We start from the raw sequence: 23,940 nt of genomic DNA, 5'->3' as shown, positions 1-23,940 counted from the left end.
CTTCTTCAAGTTCTTCTTCGAGTTCTTCTTCTTCGAGTTCTTCTTCAAGTTCTTCTTCTTCGAGTTGTTCTTCTTCGAGTTCTTCTTTGAGAACTTCTTCTTCGAGTCCTTCGAGTTGTTGTTGTTGTTCTTCTTCTTCGAGTTCTTCTTCTTCTTCGAGTTCTTCTTCTTCTTCTTCTTCTTCGAGTTCTTCTTCTTCGAGTTCTTCTTCGAGTTCTTCTTCGAGTTCTTCTTCGAGTTCTTCTTCTTCTTCGAGTTCTTCTTCTTCTTCGAGTTCTTCTTCTTCTTCGAGTTTTCTTCTCTTTCGAGTTCTTCGAGTTCTTCTTTTTCGAGTTCTTCTTTTTCGAGTTCTTCGAGTTCTTCTTTTTCGAGTTCTTCGAGTTCTACTTCTTCTTCTTCTTCGAGTTCTTCTTCTTCCTCTTCTTCGAGTTCTTCTTCTTCTTCTTCGAGTTCTTCCTCTTCTTCTTCTTCGATTTCTTCGAGTTCTTCTTCTTCTTCGAGTTCTTCTTCACCGTAGTTGGCGGTGTAACCGATTTACCCCCAAATGCCTCTCGCCTCAGGAAAAAGAAATAATTGTAACAGAATCTTTTTATTTAGTACCAGCAACAGAATCGTTTTATTTAGTACCAGCAAAATAATGCTTTTGAAACCCATTTGACCTCTCTTGAGGGATTTCTCCGACGTAAACTTCCAAAGAATCCAAAACATCATCACTATACTTGTAAGTCTTATCCTCTTTTAACTTTTCATTAAACGTCAACAGCTTTCGCTGAAACACCTTCACCGTCTCTTTCACAGCTAAAGCTTTAGTCTCTCGATACAGGTCTGGGAACTTAAACATGTGTTCATTTTTCATCTTCTGAAATAGTTTTCTGTTTGTGTTCAAATCCCCTTTAGTTAACTTCTTTTCGCGTGTAACCCACCTCCAGAAATGTCTATTTCTTTGCATCTGCAACTTTGAAGAATCCTTCCCCATGTCGGCGTGTGAGATGTGAGTCCGCTTATGAGAGGCGAGAAACGTGGAATAACCCTTACACGGACCGGGCACCGGGGTGTGTGTGAGCGAAATGCCACCAAACGCGGACCGGGCACCGGGGTGTGTGTGAGCGAAATGCCACCAAACGCGAAGGGTCAGTTTATTTTTTAATTATATAGATAATAATAATAATAATAATAATAATAATAATAATAATAATAATAATAATAATAATAATAATAATGATAATGATAATGATAATGATAATGATAATGATAATAATAATAATAGTAATAATAATAATAATAATAATAATAATAATAATAATAATAATAATAATAATAATAATGATAATAATAATAATAATAATAATAATAATAATAATAATAATAATAATAATAATAATAATAATAATAATAATAATAATAATAATAATGATAATAATAAAAGTTTATTTGGCAATAAATCAAATACATCAAATACAGATAAAGAAAACACACATAGATGATAGTTCGAAATTACAGTTACAATTGGTGAGAATAAAAACATATTTTCATTCGTAGGGGTTAAGGAAATCAGAAAAGTCATAAGTAATACCAATCAGTACACATATTACACATAAGCGTTATTATTGGTTTGCTAATAATACTAAAATGTTTGTAACATATAGGACTGAGCCCAATATTTGAGCACCATCATATTAATGGAACATTGCATTATGCATCAGGAACAACAGAATAGTACTAAAAGGTACCAAAACAGTATGAGTGAGTACCAGAGCAGGTAAGTGGTCAATGCAATGATAAACATATATTTCAAAATATCAGATAACAAAGCTTCGTTGTTGTTGTTGCATTGAATTCTTTGTTTAGCTACTATCAACCAGAATAAAACAGCACGAGTCTTAAATAAGACTGAAAATTAACTTTTAAATATCAAGAGGCATATTTCCTACCTTTGAAAGGTAGTTTTATAAGTTTACTGTACGAACAGCCACGAACGGCCAATTGTTGGTCCAGATATGGACTGGGAGGAGACTGTTTATCCCAACCCAATTATTCACCAGTTTGATTACACACTTTGGCAGTGAGTAGTTGTTCTAATCCCCCCTCCCCCCAAAAAAAAAATGCAGGTCCTCAAATGACATTCGACGTAGGTCAGAACAGGCTTCGAGTTTGGTGCCTTGTTTATAATATTTTTTAGTCTGTCAAAAAATACGAGTTAATTCATTTTTTCTACCTGTTAATGGACAATTTCACTTAATTATATGAGTGTCCTTTTTCTGGTCAAGTGTTAGGCCTGGTTCAGAGTAATTCCAAGACAGCAGATATTCAATTACCAATCCAACTGATACCTAACCTAACTAAACCCTCTACTCTGGAAGGGATACAGCTTTTTGGGTAAATTTTCAGAAGTGGATAACTACGTGATATAGTAATGGAAAATTAAATAATAATTTTGTAAATTATAAAATATTATTATAATATACATTATCATTACCAATCCAAAGAATATAAGTTTTAAAGATGTGTAGCATCCCTAAACACATATTCTAAATTGTAATTCTACAGTAATCTAGAGTAGTTGCATACCTTAAGTAAAAATCTACCTTGTTTGATTAGTTGTTGGCCCTTTGTATGCATTCTCCTTGTACAGCACATTCTAGGACCTAACCTAACTAAAACCTAGTAATGAAGAGATATGGAGGTTTATATGCAGCTCCCCATCTGTGTACTAGTGGAAAATAGAAGAAAAAAAAACTCTGAAATAAAGCAAATTTACATGTTTTATCGTGGATTAAGCCCTCTATTTTATGACCTGCAGAATATGTATGGGGACCTGACAACCATTGCTACTTACATAGGAGTGCCCCATCTGTTAAAAATTTGTGAATTGCAGCCATGTTGAATGGGTTAATTCCTGATGTATCAACCTTACATTGGGATAACCAGGAACATGGGTATTTAGATAAAAATTGGCAAAAAAATTTCTTCCCTGAAAATTTAGGATTTCCCCAGAGATAATCACTGTCTGCAATTTCATTCTTTCTTTCCAACTCGTCTCAGGGTTGAGATCCATTCTCTTTGTCTCGGGGCTTTGAGTTCATTACATATTTTTCCCTGGTTGGTTAGAACAGAGGGGATCCTGTAGAAATGTTTCTTTTCACTATGCCTTGCTCTGAGCAGCATACGATTGCACAAAGTTAACTATAACTACAATTCTCCAACAATTCTGTCTTCCATGTGGTTTGTTCTCCAATATGGCAGCATGGGCACATCACATGAACCTTGACATTATGCAGCAATGGTCTATATGTCCAGATCACATCCAGTTTGTATAGGTCAGGCCTCTGTTTTGTGTCCTCTGTGTCCTCCCCTCAGTTGACCTTGACCAGATGTGTCCACTAAGACTTCCCTCAAAATTAAATTTAGTCTCCGAATTTGCCCAGAATTAATCAAGTCTCCTTCCAAATTGTAGTACAGTAGAATCCCAATTTAATGAGTCCCTCTTATTAGCTTGAATTAACCCATTCAACTCCGATGACAAGATGTCTTGTCATTTGGTCAAATAAAACAAAAAATCATAAAACACCAAAATGTTTGATCAAACACCAGAAAAATATGACGTCAGTCCTCGCTTCGCTGCGAGCGAAGCGAGGACTGACGTCATATTTTTCTGGTGTTTGATCAAACATTTTGGTGTTTTATGATTTTTTGTTTTATTTGACCAAATGACAAGACATCTTGTCATCGGAGTTGAATGGGTTAATTAACATATTTCCATTCAACCAAGCATATTCCATTATTTGCAGTCATACTCACAGATACAGAAGTTTTCTTGAAATAGGCTGAAAAATTATTCAGCATGTGCATCCAGCTTTCATTATTCTCCTGATTTGGTTGGCAACTATTATTGCAGTCAGTTTTTCTTATATTTACTCTGTAATTATATTTCCAGCAGTGTGTTCTCTATTCTTTATCTAATATTTCCTCAAAACATTTCACATTTTGTGAGCTTACTGTAGATATTTTTTAGCCCATTCCATCCATTTACCACTGCTACAAAACAAATATTTTCTGATGTTCAATTGTGTTTCTTGAATTTCTTTTTATCTTACCAATCACCTTATCATCTGATTCCTTTAACTGATATGCTTTTTACCTTATTTTTTCTTTTAGTCCCCCATGAATTGACATCAGCATGGGTCTGCCTTTTCCAGTTTCACTTGACCAACTTTTGTCAAATGTTCCAATTCTCCTTATAGCAGTAATATCATCATTTTGGACATTTTGGCCTAGGACGTAAACCAATTTTGAGAATTGGTACAAGACATAAAACACCAATTCCTGAAGTGGGTTTATGTCCCAGGTGAATATGCAGATAAACAATGAAACTGTCATATGATCCAATAATATGCTGGTTACTATAAGGTAAAGGAAACACAAAATTTGCAAGGGCTTTTCTGTAATTCACATCTTCAGGGGAGATACAAAAGTGGTGCTTTTGTATCTTGCCTGAAGATATGAATTACATTAAAATGTATGGGATGGACTTTTGTATTTCCTTGTCTTTAGATACTATATATATATATACATATATATATATATACATATATATTTATATATATATATATATATATATATACATATATATATGTATATATATACATATATATATATATATATATATGTATATATATATATGTAAATATATATATATATTTGCTAATAAGAACATGGGTGTGTTCACTTATGCAAAATAGACAACTTGGAAAAAGAAACTAATGAAACAGAGCACTTTCATATATTACATCTTTTTGCACTGCAGATATATAAAAGTGCTCTGCTTCGTTAGTTTCTTTTTTCCAAGTGGTCTATTTTGCATATATATATATATATATATTTATATATATATATATAGATATATAGATACATATATATATGTATATATATATATATGTATATACAATACATATATATATATATATACATATATATATATATGTATATATATATTTATATATATATATATATATGTATATATATATATATATATATATATATATATATACACACACATACATACATACATACATATACCAAGGCTTTTCCCCCTTACAAGGGAGGTAGCCAAAAAGAAAAAGGCATAAAATCATTCCCACTCCACTCCCCTCCACCCTCCCTCCCATCTTAGCACCTCCTGGATGACGGGTCATCCCTGCACCCTGTCCACTGCCCTGGGGCAGAGGGAATGTCACAAGGCACAGCACATCCACAGCAAGGCCGCTTCATAAAATCGTTGACCCCCCTTCTCCGTCCCCCTATGCATAAAAGGAGAAGACGGGGAGAAATCCCTTCGGACTGCGTCAAATTTTGCTCACACATACTATCTCACCCCCCATCCCCCCACCCATTCCACCTCATGCATCACAACATCATCCATATACAACCATTCTCCATTCACCCCTGTCTTCTGTCCTCTCCCGTCCTTCCTCAACAGACATTCCCCTATTCCCCAAAGCCCCCTTCACCCCATCCATCCATCTCATCCTAGTATGTCCCCTCATGTTCATTCCTTCCACATCTGCCTTCCATACCTCCTTTACTAGTCCTTCTTCACTCATTCTTTCCATGTGTCCAAACCATCCTAATACTCTTTCATCCACCCTATCTCCCAACTCCCTTTCCACCCCTGTTCTCCTCACCTCCTCATTTCTCATTCTATCTAGCCTAGTAACCCGCATCATACTTCTCAGACACCTCATCTCAAACACATTCAAACTCCTTCTCTCTTCCTCTCTTATGTTCCATGTTTCTGCCCCATATAGTGCTGTTGGCACAATCACTCCTTCATACAGTCTCCTCTTAGCATCCATTCCCAAATGTCTATTCCTCATTACACTTTTTAATCCACCAAGGCATTTACGCGCTTCTCTCAGTCTCCATTCTACCTCCACCTCCACTCCACCTTTTCCTGCCACATTTGCACCCAAGTATCTACAACTATCCACTTCCTCCAGTATATATATATATATATACCTAGTTGTATCTTACGGGGAAAGGAGCTATGCTTGTGGTGTCCTGTCTCTGTATCTTGCAGTATCTAAAACGTTATTAAATTTGTGTATGGTTTTTACACACTATTGTTTCATCCAGTTTGTCCCATACATCCACCACTTTGAGTTTCTTTCCATGTCCTATTGTATTTCTTGTATCCCATTTTAGTAAGTCTTCTCTATCATGGACTTCTGTACCTCTCATTATTCTATAGATGGTCAACAAGTCTTCTCTTTCTTCTTTGTTCCAGGGTTGGCGACTCTAGTTTTAGTTTTGACAGTTTCTCTTCATATAACAGTTCAGAAAGTGTGGGGACCATCTGTGTAGTTGCTCTTTGGATTCTTTAAATTTTCCTTACATTCTTTTTGGTACTGGGTAACCATAGTGTCACTGCGTACTCCAGTTATGGTCTTATCAGTGTGACTAGTATTTTCTATACCATTTCTTCGTCCAAGTAAGTAAATGCCACTTTTATTGACCTCACCAAGTTGTATGTTTCTCCGACAATTTTGTTTATCTGTTTATCAGGGGACATGTCCTTTGTGATGATTACTCCTAGTTCTTTTTCAAACCACACCTTCTTTACATCCTTTTCACTGATTTTATATTGTCCTGATATCCTGTTTTTACTTTTCCAAATTCCATTATGATACATTTCTTGGTTTTGAGACCCCACTTCTGACTCCATTCCCAAAATATAAGGGAAATTGAGAGAATCCAGACAGCAACTATGAAGATGGCCCCAACACTATCAAAACTGTCATATGAAGAAAGATTGTCGGGATTTCCCACAAATTCTTTGCAGTGTATATTGTGTTGCTGGCATGTGTGATTGTGTACAATGCAGTCTTCTGTAATGTGTTGTTGTTGTTGTTGTTTCCTAGACTGTCTGTTGTCACGTTACCACCTCTAACCTTAAAGCAATCAGTTAGTAAATAAAGGACCTAAGGAGGACAACAACAGATCTTGCCTCATCCCTTAAAGGTGGAGTGACAATAAACGGATATCTATTTCATTTCCTTCCTTACACTTCCTTCTGTAAATATATCTTATTCCCTCTCAGTTAGGAAAATCATCATCCCACATTAGTAATCATAGCAAAATGAGGGTTACAAAAAGATAGTAGGTAATTTTCTCTATACCTATATTGAATAAGCCTATCAGTACAGAGCTAAATTAATGCATTTATCATTGCATCTCAGAATCCAGTACATTCTTATCATATGAGGTAATTATTCAATGTTTCCACTGCTACTCAGTTGAGCTACTGCCTCTACATCAACATAGTCATCACATTGCATTCCATGCAATTACATACCAATTTCTATTGTCATCACAATTCTACAACCACACACAAATTATATCATCTCTGTCTAACCACTTCAACAAGTTCTGCTCCTACAAACACATGAAAATTGGATCCTTGCTAATCATCTCAAATAACATACATCCTACCAAGATATGCAGTCATAACTCACCAGAAATCATTGCTCCTCTCCCTCTGTGTATTTCACCATTATATCTATTCCCGTTATTCCTCCCATTTATTCTTTTCCCAACCATTTTATACCCACGAAAGGACTTGCACGTCCGCCTTGCTTTATACACAGAAAGAGAGAGGCCTGAACAATGCCTCCCTTGTTTTAGCGTTTAAGTTGGCACCATGGTTCCAATACTCTTGGCATCATCCTAACAATACATTCAATATCGTAGAATACACACCGTACATGAATCATACATCAAAAGCAATTACAATACGTATTTCTATAAATTCTTACGTAACTAGAGCACCGTGGATCTCAAAAGTATAAACGTATCTCTAGATACATTTTATCCAAAACACTTTAATATCAGACCGTGAATTCGCGTCTGTATATAAACACAACACTGGGCACCCTGGGCACCAGCATTTGGAAAAATAGAGAACGTAATTAGCACCAGGGGGTGACTATGGTAACACCCTCCCCCTTCAAGACATGAGGCGATCCTTGGATTGACTCATGTTGGAGAAGGAAGACGAGACAATGTATCCGCCAGGATATTGTCCGCTCCTTTCACATGCCGTATTACCAGATTGTAGTCCTGAAGCATTAAACGCCATCGGATCAACCGTTGGTTATCATTCTTCATCTTATGTAAAAATACCAGGGGGTTATGATCAGTAAACACAGAAATAGGATATCCGGACCCTCTCAAGTATATGTCAAAATGACTCAAACTAAGGATCAAGGCTAAAGTCTCCTTCTCAACTGTACTGTAGTTTCTCTGATAAGGGAGGAATTTCTTTGAAAAGTAGCATATCGGGTGGTCGATATCCTCTTTCTCCTGAACTAAAATTCCCCCTACTCCAAAGTTGCTCGCATCCACATACAATTTGAATGGTCTCTCAAAATCAGGAGTGACAAGTATAGGGTCACTCATTAACATCCTTTTTATAGTTGTGAAAGCCTCCTCACAATGTGTATCCCACACAAACTTGGTACCCTTTGACAACAGCCTAGTCAATGGTAAAGCTACTGTGGAAAAATTCCTACAGAACCTCCTATAGTAACCACTCATGCCTAAGAATCGTAACAACTCTCTACGGTTCTTAGGAGCGGGACAATCGTTGATACTCTTCACTTTGGCATCAACGGGTTGTATTTCACCTTGGCCTACCATGTATCCTAAGTATTCAACCTTTGCCTTTGCAAAATCACTCTTAACTAGGTTCACTGTTAAGTTGGCATCATTCAGTCTCTGGAAGACATTCGAAATTTGCTCTACATGGTCTTCCCAAGTTTCAGAATATATGACGATATCGTCAATATAGACTGCACACCCAGTCACTCCTGCCAACACCTTGTTAATCAATCTTTGGAACGTACTGCCGCTGTTCCTCATACCAAATGGCATCACCCGGTACTGATACAAGCCATCCATTGTCGCGAAGGCAGAGATTTCTCTGGCCCTCTCCGTCAAACCTATTTGCCAGTACCCTTTCAACATATCTAGCTTACTGACAAACTTCGCCTTTCCCACACAATCGATACAGTCATCCAACCTTGGTATCGGGTACGAATCACTCTTAGTCACTTGGTTCACTTTCCGAAAGTCTGTACAGAACCTGTACGAATCACTACCTGCCTTCTGCACTAACACACACGGGGAACTCCACGCACTGTTACTTTCCTCAATTAATCCATTTTCCAACATATACTGGACTTCCTTTTTCATAATTTCCCTTTTCTTTGGATTCACTCGGTATGGGTGTCGCTTTATCGGCCTTGCATCACCTACATCGACATCATGTTCCAACACGGTACATCTCCTCGGAGTATCCGAAAATAAGGTTCCACACTTATGTATTTCACGGATGATATCATCTCTCCTTTCACTGCTCAGATGATTCAGTTTAGCTCCTAGATTCTCTAACACCATCGAGTTCTCCAAATTCTTCTCCTCGCACCTGCTGAATTTCTCCTCCTCTCCATCATCCATTTCTCGTTCTGCATTCACCGCGCCGCAACTCAACTCGGGTACCTCCGTCTTCTCCTCCCTTCCATGATATGGTTTGATCATGTTCACATGGCACAACTGGTTCTTCTTCTGCCTACCAGGAGTGTTGACTATGTAGTTCAGCTCTCCTACCTTCTTCTCAACTGTCCATGGACCACAATATCTTGCCTTCAAGGGATCCCCTTGGATAGGTAATAACACCAAAACTCTGTCACCTGGTTTGAATTCTCTCACTCTCGCCTTCTTGTCATACCACTTCTTCATCTCCTGTTGTGCATTCTTCAGATTCTCTGCGACAAGTTCCCTCGCCTTCATCAATCTACTCTTGAATTCTGATACATACGTTAACAAATGCGGGTCATCACTCTTGCCGAGCCATTTCTCTTTCATCATGCTCAAAGGACCTCTCACATCGTGGCCGTACACTAGTTCGAATGGACTGAATCCAGTCGATTCCTGTACTGCATCTCTGACCGCAAATAAAGCTAGTGGGACTCCCTCATCCCAATCTATACCAAGATCCTCACAGTATACTCTCAGAATGTTCTTAAGAGTTTGGTGGAATCTCTCCAAGCTACCTTGTGATTGTGGATGGTATGCACTTGCCAACTTCTGTTCAATATGCAAGCCCTTCAATATCTTCCTGAACATGCCGGAAGTGAAGTTACTTCCTCTATCGGATTGTATCACCTCTGGGAGTCCTACCCAAGAGAAATATTTCACCAACTCCCTCACTATACTCTTGGCATGAATACTCCTTAGTGGAATAGCCTCTGGGAATCTCGTGGCTACACACATTATTGTCAGTAGATAGGAATTTCCTCTCCTAGTTCTCGGTAAAGGTCCAACACAGTCAATGACTATTTTGCTGAACGGCTTGCAAAATGCTGGTATGGGCTGCAATGGTGCTCGTGGGATCACTTGATTCGGTTTACCCACTCTCTGGCACACGTCACAAGTTCTACAGAACTCCGCAACATCTCTCTTCAGACTTGGCCAATAGAAATGAGTCAACAGTTTCCCTGCTGTTTTCCTCACTCCTAGATGTCCTGCCAAACTAGACTCGTGAGACAAGGCTATCAATGTATGCCTATACTTCTTCGGTACCACTATCTGCATTTTCATTTCCCAATGTTCCGTTGCGGGTACACTCGCAGGTCTCCACTTCCTCATCAATACATGGTCGTGAAGATAGAATCCAGTAGAACTATCATCAGACACGCCATTTCTATTTGCTTCTCCAAAGCATTCCTTCAAAGTAGGATCATTGCGCTGGGCCTCGATAAGTTCCTTCCTGCCAACATTGAAATCAGTGGATATCTCTAATTTCATCTCCACACTTTCATCTTTCATAGGCTTATGTTCCTTTTCCTCATCAAATATATCACCTAAACCCATATCCTCATCGTCAGTTTCCTTGTTCCTCATCATGGCTCTGGTCACTACACAAGCTGGGTAAATTCTTTGGATACTTCCATCATCCGCACTCTCCTCACTTGCATTTACTTCACCTCCGCTCAGAGATTCCTTACTCCCTGCAACTGTAGTTCCTTCTCCATTTCCACACTCACTTTGGACCTTCCTCCGAATTCCAATATCTAAGACATCTCCTTCACCTTGCACGTCGACATTCCCATCCTTCACATTCCCGAGGGGTTTAGCAATCATTATTGGTTCTGGGACCACCTTATCTCCGGCTAAATCATTTCCCAAAAGCATATCCACACCATTTATAGGGAGTTCTTCACGGACTCCAACTTCCACTTTGCCACTAACATATCCTGTGTCTATTTCTACATAATGCAATGGGGTATTCGTTCCTGCAACCACACCTCTTACTCTAGCCTCTTCACCGGTATATGAACTTTCGGTCCAATCCAATGTCTCTCGGAGGACTAGACTCAGATTCGCCCCTGTATCCCTTAGGATTTTTATTTGCTTCTTCGCTCCTCCAGGTAATGATATCGTTCCTTCTGTTATGAACGGTTGGAAACTATCCACAATTTTCTCCTTCCTCTTAGGTTCTACATCCAAGCTCACTTGTGGTTTCCTCGATGCCACAGTCAATCCAGCAGATTTGGACACTTTCCTACACTGATACTGCACATGACCACTCTCTCCACATCCGTAACATTTCACATGTGACCTTTCCTGCCTGTTCACATAACCGTTAAAATTCTGCTGCCTCATAGGGTTATACTGGGGTGGGTTCCTAGGTTTGCTTCTCTCTTGATACTGCGGAACATAATGGGGTTGTGATCTCTGGTGGTTGTAATGGTCCTGCCTATAATCAAAGTGGCCTACTCTTTGGTCATTCCTTCCATAAGCATGTCCCACATTCCTTATTCCAACTGGCTTGTGGCTCACTTGCCCTGTACACATCTTCCGCATAACAGTCAATTCATCCGCTAACTGTGCTGCATCCGTTATATTCTTAATCCGACTCCTACAGATTTCATATCTGATATCAGGGTGCGCCCTCTCTGTAAAGTGTTCCAACAACATCAACTGTTTCAGGTCCTCAAAGTCTTCTACTCTCTCCGATTTGCACCACCGTTCGAATCGCATGGTACTCTCCCTGGCCAACTCGCCATATGTCTGTCCATCTGTCTTCTTCATATTTCTGAGTTTCCTCCTATATACTTCAGGTGTCATCTCACTTGTCTTGAGCACAGCCTCCTTCACTCTGTGGTATTGGACTGAATCATGTAATGATAAACCTGCAAAGGCCTCCCTCGCTTTTCCCGTGAACTTCGCTTGAACTAACATCGCCCAATCCGATCTCTCCCATTTTCTGATAGTGGCCAGTTTTTCAAACTGGATAAAGAAGTCTTCTGCCTCTCCTTCTATAAATTCGGGTAACTGACTGACCCTATCATCTCCTCCGCCTCCTGCGTTTCTTCCTCCTTGTGCACCAAAGACTTCTATCTCTTTTAATCTTATTTTGTTTTCCATCTCCTTTAGTTTTAATTCCTTTTCTGCTCGGATTTTCTCTATCTCAACTTGCGCTCGCCAGTCACATTTATTCGACTCTGCATTTCCACTTAACTGCCCTTCTTCTTTCTCTGACTCATTCCCACTAATTCCGCCAAGGACTTCCTTCCTGACCAAGGCTGTCATGATTTGTCTCTGTAAATCACCCTTGAGAGCATCTGACACCGTAATCTCATATACCTCCGCTAACTTGTGCAAGTCGTCTACCTTAAGCTGGTACAAACTATGCATATCGGGATTTTCCACAAATTCTAGCACGGCTTTACTCTTAACTATTCGTTCCATTTCCACATTCTGTTCATGCATTTCCACTTCATCACTGTGGTCACTACCCATTTCTACTTGGTCGCTGTACGTAGCCATTGTATACAGAATATATTTCACTTTATATTTCACACTTTCACTTAAATAAATTTTTCAACACAACATACCTCTGTCCTTGGGAGTTTACTCTGGGGAGTTCCTACATGTATAATTCTTACTTGCGACTGTATCTGACTGGTTGTGGCTTCCTTGTCTGGTTCTGGATCCTATCCCGGACGGCCGGGCCCCCAACTGTCACGTTACCACCTCTAACCTTAAAGCAATCAGTTAGTAAATAAAGGACCTAAGGAGGACAACAACAGATCTTGCCTCATCCCTTAAAGGTGGAGTGACAATAAACGGATATCTATTTCATTTCCTTCTTTACACTTCCTTCTGTAAATATATCTTATTCCCTCTCAGTTAGGAAATCATCATCCCACATTAGTAATCATAGCAAAATGGGGGTTACAGAAAGATAGTAGGTAATTTCTCTATACCTATATTGAATAAACCTATCAGTACAGAGCTACGTGAATGCATTTATCATTGCATCTCAGAATCCAGTACATCCTTATCATATGAGGTAATTATTCAATGTTTCCACTGCTACTCAGTTGAGCTACTGCCTCTACATCAACATAGTCATCACATTGCATTCCATGCAATTACATACCAATTTCTATTGTCATCACAATTCTACAACCACACACAAATTATATCATCTCTGTCTAACCACTTCAACAAGTTCTGCTCCTACAGACACATGAAAACTGGATCCTTGCTAATCATCTCAAATAACATACATCCTACCAAGATATGCAGTCATAACTCACCAGAAATCATTGCTCCTCTCCCTCTGTGTATTTCACCATTATATCTATTTCCGTTATTCCTCCCATTTATTCTTTTCCCAACCATTTTATACCCACGAAAGGACTTGCACGTCCGCCTTGCTTTATACACAGAAAGAGAGAGGCCTGAACAATGCCTCCCTTGTTTTAGCATTTGAGTTGGCACCATGGTTCCAATACTCTTGGCATCATCCTAACGATACAATACGTATTTCTATAAATTCTTACGTAACTAGAGCACCGTAGATCTCAAAAGTATAAACGTATCTCTAGACACATTTTATCCAAAACACTTTAATATCAGACCGTGAATTCGCGTCTGTATATAAACACAACACTGGGCACCCTGGGCACCAGCATTTGGAAAAATAGAGAACGTAATTAGCACCAGGGGGTGACTATGGTAACACTGTCCAAGCAGTCCCGTCTCCCCAAGGAATGCCACAGCCAAAACTGGGTTTTCCCACAAATCCTTTATAGAGTGTATGTTGTGTTGTTTGCATGCATGATTGTGTATAATGCAGTCTTCCATTATGTGTTGTATGGTATGGGGTGAAGTGTTACATCCTGGGCAGCTGTTCACAATGTGGTCATCCAGCCTCTTCTGGTAGCTTAGAAGTGCTGGGTGGTGGCTGCACCGCAGTCTGGCCAGGTGGACTCTATCCTTTTGTGGGAGAGAGGATTCAGAAGGTTATCAGGGGGTCTGGCATGCAGCAGTGTGTTGTCTTTCAGTGTGTTCATGGAGCAGTGAGTGATATGATTATGAATATGTTTCCGGAGGCTGGTATTTGGTGGTTGTGGAGGAAGAGAAGAGAGTATCTTTGTGTGATACAGGTCTTTGGGTGTTGTTTTGATGTTTCTTGGTGTGTGTGGGTGTTCTGCTATGTAGTGTAGTGGGTGTGATGTGTTTGTGGTGGCTGCGGCAAGTGTTTGTGTGCCTCTCCTGTCGAGGTGGTCCTTGACTTTGAGAACTTTTGTTTCATGGTGTAAATGGTCTGTAGGTGTTGTATTTGTGCAGCCTGTAATTATTTTTAGGGCTTTGTTTTGTATGATTTGAAGGGTGTTGTGGTGTGTCTCACTGAGATTAGGAGCCCATGCAGGACTCGCATAATTCATCACTGATTGTATGCATTGTTTGTATATTGTTATATTAGTTTCTTTGTTTTGTCCAAATGTTGTTCCAGCGATTGACTTAAGTGCATTAAGTCTAGGTGTGCATTTGTTTTTTATGTTTGTGATGTGTTGTTTGAAAGACATGGATGTATCGTATGTTACACCAAGAATTTTCGGTGTGTTTGTGTGTGGTATTAGAGTGTTGTTGATGTGGAGATGAGGTATGTATTTGAGTTCTTTTTTCCAGTTGGTGAGAAGTGTTGCTGTAGATTTGGTTGGAGCTATTTTGAGTCTGTTTGTGATGAACCACGTGTTGAGTGTATCAAGGTATGGCTGGATTATTTCTGCAGCTTTGTCTGTGTTACGATGTGTGCATGTGATTGTTATGTCGTCTGCGTAGGAAGAGATTTGTATTTCTGAGGTGTCTGGTGTGGGAAAGTCATGCATGTATAGATTAAAGAGCGTGGGGGATAGAACAGAGCCCTGTGGTACTCCATTCTTAATGTTTCTGATGTGCGATGATTGGCCATTATATGACACGTAAGCATTCCTACCTGCCAGATAATTGGCCAGCCATCTTTTGGTGTTATTGTGCATGTCTGTGTTATATATCTTATTTGTTAGGTTGTGGCAGGGGATAGCATCAAAAGCTTTACTAATATCTAATGTTATAAGAAGTGTTCTGTGGTGGGGCCTATCTGAATTGATGCCATCTAAAATTCTTTGTGTGAGGTTTATCAGAAGAGTGTTTGTGGAGTGGAGTGGCCTAAAACCGTGTTGTGAGTCAGCAAGGGGAATATGTGGTGTGACAAGTTTAAGTATTAGGCATTCAATGACTTTAGAGGGGATGCAGTGAAGTGTGATTGGGCGGTGCGATGTTGTGATTGTTGGGTCTTTGTTCGGTTTTGGAATGGTGATTATTTTACCATGCTTCCAGATGTCGGGTATATTGTTGTGTGAATAGCTCTAGTTTGCAATGTTTGTGAGTGTGTGTATACCTTGTGGTCCAATGTGTTTTAGGTGGATGTTACTTATGTTATCAGGGCCACAGGCAGATGAGTGCTTGAAATTATGTATTATGTGTTCTGTCTGACTGTCTATGAAGGGTATATAGTCTGAGTCTCTGGGAAAGTCTTTCTTACGTCGAATAGTGCGTCGGTCGTCAGGGTGAGAAGTGAGATGGCTTGTCTGTGCAAAATGATTTATGAGTGTGTTTGCTTGTTGTCTGTTTGAGGGTAGATTGTCCGTTGTTGTGATTATTGCTCCGTGAGAGCGTGTTGTGTTACTGTTGGATAGTGTAATGCTGTTGAGTGTTTTGTACAATTTGCTGGTGTTTGTTTTGTGATCAAGTGTATTGATAAAGTTTTGCCAATTTTGTGTTTTTTGTTCGTGTATTTTATTGGCAATCACAGTGTTTAGTGTTTGTATTCGGACTGCTATGTTTTGAGAGATAGGTGTGGGGGTATTGTGTTTAAGTGTGTCTCGTTGTCTGATGAGGCCTTGGATTTCTGGTGTGAAGTTGGGGTTGTGTGATTTTCTGTTGCCTCTAGGGATGTATCTCTTGTCTGCGTTTTGTATGATTGTATTAAAAGTGTGCACAGCATTGTTTATGTTTGTGATTGGTGTACTGTTAAGTGTTTCTAAATGTTGTTCTGTCTCTGCAGTAAAAGCTTCCCAGTTAGCTCTCTTGTAATTGGTGTATGTGTGTCTGTGGCCAACTGGGGTGCATCTTGTTTTGGTGATTCCGACCACTCTCCATGATGTTGTTGGGGTTAGGCAGGGGAGCAGAAGGTGATATCAGGAGAGGAGGGAGTGTATAGGGCTTGGTGTGGGATATGTGTATGATTATGTGTGTTGTTCATGATAGTCAATGAGTCAAACTGAGTCTGTATATCAAGCCCTCTGTCTGTGTCAGGGTTGTCGACATACCAGGCAGACGACTTGGCATTGAAGTCACCACCCATGATCAGGTTGGGGATTGAGGCCTGAAGGTGTTTGGAACTGTGGGGGATGATTGGGGGCAAATGTACATGTTAACTATTGTCAGTGTTGATTTGTTGCCTGTGCGGATTCGAATGGATTGGAATTCTGTAGTGTTATCTGTGGTAGGGAGGAGAATTTTGGTTGTGGCACTTGTGTCCACAAAACAGATGGAGTGGTGGATCAGGGTGATGAGTCCACCATCATTGCCGTTGGTCCGGTCTTGTCTGATGGTGGTGTAATTATGAAATGATGGTGTTTTGTGTGAGTGTCTTAGTTTTGTTTCTTGTATAATTGCAATGTGTATGTTGTGTTGTTTAAGAAAGTGTTTGAGTTCCTGTTTTTTCGTGTTAATACCGTCAATGTTGTGTTGTAATATGTTGATGTTGTGTGTTCTGTAAATGTTGTATGTTGCCATTTGGGGTTGAGGTTGGGGTGTTAATGGGGAAGGTATAGGATCTGGGTTAGAGGGGGGGAAAGGAGAGATTGGGGACAAAGAAAGGAGAGTACTGATCAGGGATAAGGGCAAAGGGAAATTGGGAGTGGGTAAGGGTGCTGGCTGTGGTTGGGGAGGTGGGAGCGGGGTTACTGGAGGGCAGGTAGAACATGTCCAAGTGTTTGTGTATTGGTTTGTGTCAGCAAGTGTTGTACAAGTGAGGTGGGCCCAGTTTTTGCACATATTGCACTGAACTGAGCCCTTTGTCTGTCTGCTCGAGGTAATGGGTTTAGAGCATGTTGGGCATATGTATTTTGTGGTGGGCCCAGGATTGCTCTCTACATCTCCGGCTAAAAGTAGAAGAGGGGTGATCGCCGGAAAATCACCCCTCGGTGCAGAAAAAACGTAACATTGCATGTTGAGAAAAAGGATTGTGGTACTCCCCAAGGCAGTCGTAGCTCCTCTTGGGGATCGGTGCCACCTGCATAGAGCCGGTGGCCAGGGCTGGTTGCTGCCGTTTGGCCCCCAACTCTTGGGGTTGGGGGGTGGTCCCACGACATAGACGCTGCGGCTCCAGGACCTCTGTAATGTGTTGTAGTATGGGGTGAATTGCTGCATTCTGGACAGTTATCTGCAATGTGGTCAGCAATCTGGCTAGGTGGACTCTGTCCTTTCGGTAGAGAGGGGATTAAGAATGATGGATATCAGGGGGTCTGGCATGCAGCAGTGTATTGTCTTGGGAGGTGTGGGTGATCTGCCATGCAGTGTAGTGGGTGAGCTGTGTTTGTGGAGGCTGTGATAAGTGTTTGTTTGCTTTTCATGTCATGGTGATCCTCGACTTTGAGGACTTTTGTTTCATGTAGATGGTCTATAGGTGTTGTATTTGTGCAGCCTGTAATTGTCTTTAAAGTTTTGTTCTGTAGTCTGTTGGGTGTTGGGGTGTGTTTTGAAGAGATTATGGGCCTATGCAAGGCGGACATGATTAATCATTGAGTGTACATATTGTTTATATAGTGTAATAGTAGTTTCTGTTTTGTCCAAATGTTGTGTTTGCAAGTGATTTAAGCGTGTTGAGTCTAGGTTTGCATTTTGTTTATGTTTGTGATGTGTTGCTTGAATGACACGAAGGTATCGAATGTTACTCCAAGAATCTTGGGTGTGTGCATGTGGTATGAGGGTGTTATTGATAAAAAGGTGTAGTATGTGTGTTTTGTCATACAGTTGGTGAGAAGTGTGGTTGTAGATTTGGTTGGGACTCTTTTGAATCTATTTGTGGTGAAATGGGTGTTGAATGTGTTGAGGTATGGCTGTTGTATTTCTTTGGCTCTGTATTACAGTGTGTGCATGTAATTATCTTGTCTGCGTAGGAAGAGATTTGTATTTCTGAGGTGTGGGGTGTAAGTATATCATGCATGTATAGATTAAAGGTGAAAGATAGGACTGAGTCCTGAGGTAGTCTGTTCCTAAAATTTCTGGTGTGCAATGATTGACCATTATTTGACATATAGGCATTTCTACCTGCCAAATATATTATACATCATGATTGTTGAGATTGTTTAGTAGGTATAACTGATATTTTCTTTTATCATTAGACTAACAGATATTCTACTAAATGTTACAAGAAAAAATATGTAAAGCACCTTTACAATTTCTCAGGTCAATTTTATTTATTATGTTTTGCTTAGATAATAACACAGTTACACCACTTACCAGTGTATCTTAAACTATGTGACTTGCATCACTTATTTGAGTCAGATGAGCGAGATGAGCTGAATAAATCTTCCTAGAGTTGTTCATATTTAGTCGGGTCTTGTAAGGCCAAACATGGATTTTTTGGAGCTATAACAAAATATGCCTTTTTGGCCAGCTGGGCCATTCCCCACCACATCTCCTGACATGAGGAAAAAGCTAGAACAAAATTTGAGTCATTCTGATTGTGATGGGGTGTGTATGCTTGTAGATTTTGGATGAATTTCAGTACATTTCTAATAAAGTACAAGTAGAATGCAATATATCATAGCACCATCCCTGTTAGTATTTCTATACATTTGATGTTAGGCGATGGCAAGTACAAAGGGTCTGTTTAGGTGCAAAGGGACCTGAGTATGAAATGTTTTGTGTACAAAACATCTACACTCTGATTACAGTGTATTATAAAATTTCAAAGAGTTGGATGTCATTCTTATGATTACTTTTTTTTTTTTCCAGGATTAGGGTAACTATCACCATTTCTTAGTAAGAGCTATCCATCGATTCCCTATGTGTCATATGATGAAAAGGATCCAGTATGACATCTGCAGCACAGATATATCACGAGTCATCATAGATATTGTATGATGAACGACACAAGAGAGAATCCTTTCCAGTGTGACCTGTATGATTCTGCTTTCTCACAAAAGGGTGATCTCAAATGGCACAAAAGTCACCTCAAAAATCATGTGGTGACCCACTCAGGAGAAAGTCAATCCAATGTGAGCTAAGTGATTCTGCATTCTCAGAAAAGGATGGTCCTGCAAAGCATATTAGGACCCAAACAGGAGAAAAGCCTTTCCAGTGTGATGTGTATAATTATGATTTCTCACAAAGGGGTAATCTCACACAGCATATGAAGACCCACACAGGAGAGAAGCCTTTCCAATGTGACATATGTGATTCTACTTTCTCAAGAAAGGGCTCTCTCACACAGCATATGAGGACCCACACTGGAGAGAAGCCTTTCCAGTGTAACCTGTGTGATTCTACTTTCTCAGAAAAGGGTTCTCTCAGAAATCATATAAGGACCCACACAGGAGAGAAGCCTTTCCAGTGTGACCTCTGTGATTCTGCTTTCTTTCGAAGGCATTCTCTTACACAGCATATGAGGAACCACACAGGAGAGAAGCCTTTCCTGTGTGACCTTTGCAATTCTGCTTTCTCACGAAAGCATTCTCTCACACAGCATATGAGTAACCACACAGGAGAGAAGCCTTTTCAGTGTGACCATTGTGATTCTGCTTTCTCACATAAAAGTGCTCTTACAAGGCATATAAGGACCCACACAGGAGAGAAGCCTTTCCAGTGTGACCTTTGCAATTCTACTTTCTCAAGAAAGATTTATCTCACACAGCATAGGAGGATCCACACAGGAGAAAAGCCTTTCCATTGTAACTTGTGTGATTCTGGTTTCTCACGTAAGAGTGCTCTTACAAAACATATAAGGACCCACACTGGAGAAAAGCCTTTCAAGTGTGACTTCTGTGATTCTGCTTTTTCACAAAAGTGTTCTCTAACACAGCATATGAGGAACCACACAGGAGAAAAGCCTTTTCAGTGTGACCTTTGCAATTCTGCTTTCTCACGAAAGAGTCATCTCACACAGCATATGAGTAACCACACAGGAAAGAAGCCTTTTCAGTGTGACCTTTGTGATTCTGATTTCTCTAAAAAGAGTGCTCTTATAAGGCATATGAGGATCCACACAGGAGAGAAGCCTTTCCAGTGTGACCTTTGCAATTCTTCTTTCTCACAAAAGAGTTATCTCACACAGCATATGAGGACCCACACAGGAGAAAAGCCTTTTCATTGTAATCTGTGCGATTCTGGTTTCTCATGTAAGAGTGCTTTTAGAAAGCATATAAGGACCCACACAGGAGAGAAGCCTTTCCAGTGTGACCTGTGTGGTTCTGCTTTCTCAGTAAAGGATTCTCTCAAAAAACACATGAGAACCCACACAGGAGAGAAGCCTTTCCATTGTAACGTGTGTGATTTTGCTGTCTCAGAAAAGAGTTCTCTCACAAGGCATATGAGGATCCACACAGGAGACAAGCCTTTCCAATGTGGCCTGTGCGATTCTGCTTTCTCCGTAAAGTATTCTCTCACACATCACATGAGGACCCACACAGGAGAGAAGCCTTTCCAGTGTGACCTGTGTGATTCTGCTTTCTCAGAAAAGGGTTCTCTCACAAAACATATAAGGACCCACACAAAAGAGAAGCCTTTCCAGTGTGACCTCTGTGATTCTGGTTTCTCAGAAAAGGGTTCTCTCACAAGGCATATGAGGATCCACACAGGAGAGAAGCCTTTCCAATGTAACCTGTGTGATTCTGCTTTCTCACTAAAGGATTCTCTCACACAGCATATGAGGACCCACACAGGAGAGAAGCCTTTTCAGTGTGACCTGTGTGATTCTAGTTTCTCACAAAAGAGTTCTCTTACAAGGCATATACGGACCCACACTGGATAGAAGCCATTCCTATGTGACCAGTTTGATGCGGCTTCCTCACAAAAGAATCACCTCAAATATCACATGATGACCACTCACAAGAGAGTAGCCTTTCCAGTGTGACCTGAGCAATTCAGCTTTCTTACAAACGAGGTCTCTCAAATGTCACAAGGTTACTAAAACTGTTGACTTATGCAGTGAAAAGTATTCCCTCTAAGTTTTGTGCATATGTCTGTGTACATGTTTTACAACTAGTACACAAAGGAAAAAAATGTGCACACTCAATGCTTTCAAGATGAAATTGGATTGTTCTAGTTAAATTGTATGATTTTATAATAATGCAAAAAAGAAAGATGTGATCTTGAGAATCTCTCAATGACCTTTGAAATGTAAATGTATAATTTCACATGTGGGTTTAAGATTGTACTGTGTTTGATGGTTATTCATCACCAGTATTTGTTCAGTCAAGTAAATTAAATCAAGAAGAATGTTATAAATTTTTCTCCCTCAAATTAAATACTCTTAATGTCCTGATAACTCTGAATATTTGACACAATATTTTTTTATGTATCAAATAAGTAAAGAAAAAAAAAAGAGAATCGGTAGTTTCCTACTAAGCCCTACTATTCAAGAATAACAGTATGAGCAAGAAAGATACTGATGAAAAAAAAATGGTTACTAAAAGAGCTTTGCTTAGGTAGAAATTCCAATAAGCACAGCACTGAAACAAAGCCAAAGCAAAGTTTAGATTTTAGAAATGATGATAAGGGGAAAGGAAGGTGTTGAAAAGGCCCATCCCAACTTTCTAGTTGACTTTAATTGAAAGGTAAAGAAAGGAAGACAAAAGAAGGCGACATGTCACATTCAAAGGAAGCAAATAATGTGATGCAAAACAAACTGCTAGCTGCCAGTGAATAGTGGATGAAATGAAAACTGCTTTGCCCATTTACAGCATAGTACACTGTTTGGTATCTCCTCTATTTCACATTATGATTTTTCATTTGGTAGCAAACATGTTAATGCCCTTTGTCTTCAATATCATGATTTTCTGGCTGATGCTACAGAAATTATTAATTAGTTTAATGATTTCAAATATTCTGTGCAGAAATAAGTCAAATCCAAAATTATATAAAATTTTACACAGTGGTATTTGCACTTCAGAATGAAGAGTTGATGGATATTGGAGAAACCTTACTTGCATTTCATGCAGACTATGAGTGAGGTTTTAGTCAAAAGAATCAAATAAAAAACTTAAAAACCGATTAGGGGATGTCATTTGAATATGCTTATGAGAGTGAAGAGCTACTAATTATATGGAAATTCAATCACTTTAGATAATGTGTACAAAGAGTGGGTGAATGCCAAAGACAAAAGAGAGAAGAAATAAGGGGAAGCTAGAACTGATGCTGATAATTAGTGATGGGCTTTTTTTATTATGTATATAGTTATTTGCAAATTTAGAAAATTCAACTAAAGGTAATCACTCATTAATGTTATCTTTTTTACTTCATTTCATTCTACTAATCAAATAAATATATACCAAGAGCTTTTTCCTCCTTATAAGGGAGGTAGGTAAGTCAGAGGCACATACCTATTCCCACCCATTTCACTGCCCTCCACCCTTCCCATCCATCCCATCTCAGCTCTTCATGGATGATGGGTCACCCCAGCATCCTGCCAACTGTCCTGGGTCAAAGGCAATGCAGCAAGATACAGTACATCCACAGCAAGGCCGCTTCACTTAATTGATGAAACCTCCCCTCTCCATCCCCTCAAGCAGGAAAGAAGGGGAGAAATCCCTTCGTGCTGTGTCAAAATATTATTCACAAAGAAGCTCCCCATACCCCAATCCCTCTCGTTCTTCCATAACAATATCATCTATACACAGTCATTCTCCACTCATCCCTGTCTTCTGCCTTCATTCCCTGCTCAACAGGTATTCCCCTCTTGACGAACGCCCCCTACACCCTATCCATCCATCTCGTCCTCGGTCGTCCCCTCAAGTTCATTTCCTCCATCTCTGTCTTCCACACCTCTTTTACTAATCTTTCATCACTCATTCTTTCCATGTGCCCAAACCATCCCAGTAACATTTCATCAGCCCTATTTGCCATCTCCATTTCCACTCCTGCTCGCCCCACCTCGTTTCTCACTCTATTCAACCTTGTAACCCCTACCATACTTCTCAGATATTGCATCTCAAACACATTTAAACTTTTCCTCTCTGCCTCTCTTAAATGCCAAGTCTCTGCCCCATACAATGCCGTCAACACCATCACCCCTTCATACATTCTCCTCTTTGTATCCATTCCCAGTTGCCTATTTCTCATACCACTTTTTAATCTTCCATGACATTTGTACTTGCTTCTCTCAATCTACAGTTTACCTCCATTCCTCCTGTTCCTGCCATAAATATTGAATATTTTCGTCAGCTCTGTCATTGTTGTCACACAGAGGACTCTTGAAATACAGAATCAATCAATGGAAAGCAGATAAAAAGCTATGAACACTATAGGTAGTTTGCTCAC

The 23,940-nt window shown here is 39.7% G+C and overlaps 1 protein-coding gene across 1 annotated transcript; it reads left to right on the top strand.

The window, feature by feature from the left end:
- Window positions 1-1,645: 1,645 nt before the first annotated feature.
- LOC143031785 (uncharacterized) lies at window positions 1,646-21,982 on the top strand. Its single transcript, XM_076196053.1, has 2 exons — window positions 1,646-1,759; window positions 19,420-21,982. Exon 2 carries the CDS (start codon window positions 19,622-19,624, stop codon window positions 21,431-21,433), a length of 1,812 nt encoding a protein of 603 aa, XP_076052168.1. The 5' UTR covers window positions 1,646-1,759; window positions 19,420-19,621; the 3' UTR covers window positions 21,434-21,982.
- Window positions 21,983-23,940: the final 1,958 nt, after the last annotated feature.

This window comes from Oratosquilla oratoria, chromosome 12 (assembly GCF_046742065.1).
Source record: "Oratosquilla oratoria isolate Oo_2021 chromosome 12, ASM4674206v1, whole genome shotgun sequence".
Lineage (NCBI taxonomy): Eukaryota > Metazoa > Arthropoda > Malacostraca > Stomatopoda > Squillidae > Oratosquilla > Oratosquilla oratoria.
The sequence above is the reverse complement of the archived record's forward strand: the minus strand, read 5'-3'. Positions and strand labels throughout refer to the sequence as shown.